The following is a 2,564-nucleotide window of genomic DNA, read 5'->3' on the forward strand; positions in this document are numbered from 1 at the left end:
AAAGGTGTGCGGAGCAGAGCCCTCACGCTCGCTCTGTAGGTCACCTATGCTCATCGTTATTTCGCAGGAACTCATTTTATTCGTTGGGAAGCATTCTGCACCAAAAAACGAAAAGAAAAATTGGGGGGGGGGGTCACCTCAGTGCTTCTTTAAGCCGCAACATGCAACATGCAGCGGATGTACCGCTGACATCAAAGCGTAAATAATAATTCAAATTACGTTGCTTCACTGTGCCTCTGGAAGAAGCTAAATAAAATTATTGAAAGCGTGCTCACCGGCCCTTTAAACTGCAATATGAAGTAGTTGAACCACTGGCGCCAGTGTGGTAAACAATAAGTCAAATTACATTGCTTCACTTAGTTTCTGGTAGAAGAATAACATTTCTAAGAGCGTGTGCACCACCCCTTTAAACCGCAGTATGCAACATGTAGTGGTTGTACACTCTAAAAAAAAAAAGGTGTAAAATGGGGAGTAATTGCAGCTTATAGTCCCCTAGACTGCAATTACTCCCCATTTTAGTCTCCTAACCCCGACATTTACTCCCTAGAACTGCAAATTGCCATTGGACGTCGCAAATGGTCTTCCGAATGCAACAGTCTACGTAAATATGTGCTCTTGATCAATTTGATGGCATAAGGCTGTATAACTCAGCCAACTTAGCAATTTTCCATCCACACAGAGTAAGAAACAATTAGCGCTTCTTTCTTCGCAAATTGTGCCCTATATGTATGTCACAAAATTTTATATCACTCGATATATCACTGTTGACGGTTTGATTCGAAGTATTTTCATACAAGTGCAGCATTCCGAGACCCCCCCTCTGAAACCCGGCTTGACCTGATAGCAGAGGACTACGCAAGGAAGCTAAGTTTACAGAGTGTTACATGTTCAGACAGAAGAGAGCGAGAGCTCAACAGTTGATCTACATAAGACACAAGGGAGAGAAGAAAGGTCACGTGGTACAGAGATCCAAAGCGTTGTACACAAACGGAAAGAAAAGAAAACGGAGCGAACCATAAACACACCGAAGCCACCCACCTCGTCCAGCCAGACCGCTGTAACGCAACCGAGTTAAACCCGACACTTGTTGTGGTTATGGCCTGTGGAGTCAGACAGGGGTTCTTCGAATTGTATCAAAACCGGGGATCCCGCTTCGAGATGGGTGACATGTTATGGTTGCCTTCAATCTGCCCCTCCTTGTATACTGATACCATTTGGTTTGAGTACAAGAAATTCACACGCTAAAAATACAGAGCAAAGAAACGAAACCCGTGCCTTGTAAGTGGCAGCACACTCCCCCGGCTGGTGTCTCGTAGGATGCCAGCTACTATCATGCACTATCATGCACACAAACGAGTTCAGTCACTTTGATCCGGCGAGAACAGAAGAACCATCTCGGAGACCGGTCGTTCAAAGGCTTTCTTCTTGCCGTCTTTAACTGTCTGGAGTTGCACCTTGCGCACCTTACCGTCTTTCCCTCGCTGCACAGCGGTGATTCGTCCCATTGGCCACTCGTTGCGTCTAGCGCCCACGTCTTTCAGCAGCACAAGATCGCCAACCTGGAGGTTAGGTCGATCGGTTTTCCACTTGCGGCGGCGTTGAAGGGTGGGCAGGAACTGTGTTCTCCAGCGATGCCAGAAGCTGTTGGCACGAGCTTGAACTTGTTTCCACATTCCCCACGTTGGGCGCCAATTTTGTGGGAACCTCGGCCCACAAACCCGGGGTGGTTCCGTATTCGACCCCGCCGTAACCCAGAAGAACACTGACACAGCAGTTGAACAAAAGAAACAAGGTTTATTGCCTTACATCACAGCTGCTGGCCGTCTGCCCGCTTCGTCGCTCCTCGCTTCTGTGACCGTCTGCCAGCGTGCCTGCCGCACGAATCTCTTTTCCCGAGCGCTCGCTCTTTTATCTCTTGCGCTATCTGCGCTATCGCGCGGAAGTTGCCGGGTTATCAGCGCCCCCCACATGCTTCACATGAAGACTTTTAAAATCTCCTGGAGGTGCTGTTGACGACGTACGTTTCTGCGTCAGGATCATTGCAGGGGAGAGCACTGGGGGACATTCGGGATCAGAGGAGACTGGAACCAATGGTCTGCCGTTTATAATGGCGGTCACTTCTGCTAGGAATGTGGTCAAGACCTCATGGGAGAAGCGAGGAGAGCCGTCGTTCAGAAGCATTGAATCCAGGATCCGGCGAGCCATGCCTATCATGCGTTCCCACACGCCACCCATGTGGGAGGAATGAGGTGTATTGAAAATCCAGGTGCAGCCTTGCTCGCTCAAGAAGCGTTGAACTTTACCAAGCTCGAAGCCAACACCCGACATCTTGAGCTCAGAGCAGGCACCAACGAAGTTCGTGCCCCTGTCTGAACGGAGCTGTTTCACTGGGCCTCTGAGCGCAAGGAATCTTCGCAGGGCGTTAATGAAGCTTGACGTATCAGTAGTAGGAGGGGGGTGTCCAGGCTTCGGGCGGTCCACTAAGAAACCTGGGCCCTGCCCTGAGCCCTGCGCGTATTTTTCCCCGCGCGGCGCGTGTGCGGAGGGTTGTCCGCGTGCTTATA

At 50.0% G+C, this 2,564-nt stretch overlaps 1 protein-coding gene across 1 annotated transcript; it reads right to left on the reverse strand.

The window, feature by feature from the left end:
* Positions 1–1,929: 1,929 nt before the first annotated feature.
* LOC135398365 (uncharacterized) lies at positions 1,930–2,328 on the reverse strand. The gene has a single exon (XM_064629778.1). It carries the CDS (start codon positions 2,326–2,328, stop codon positions 1,930–1,932), a length of 399 nt encoding a protein of 132 aa, XP_064485848.1.
* Positions 2,329–2,564: the final 236 nt, after the last annotated feature.

The sequence above is a fragment of the Ornithodoros turicata genome, chromosome 6 (assembly GCF_037126465.1).
Source record: "Ornithodoros turicata isolate Travis chromosome 6, ASM3712646v1, whole genome shotgun sequence".
NCBI lineage: Eukaryota > Metazoa > Arthropoda > Arachnida > Ixodida > Argasidae > Ornithodoros > Ornithodoros turicata.

Excerpts from the sequence above, each read along its gene's own strand:
- LOC135398365 (XM_064629778.1), bottom strand. The coding sequence starts at position 2,328 with ATGTCGGGTGTTGGCTTCGAGCTTGGTAAAGTTCAACGCTTCTTGAGC.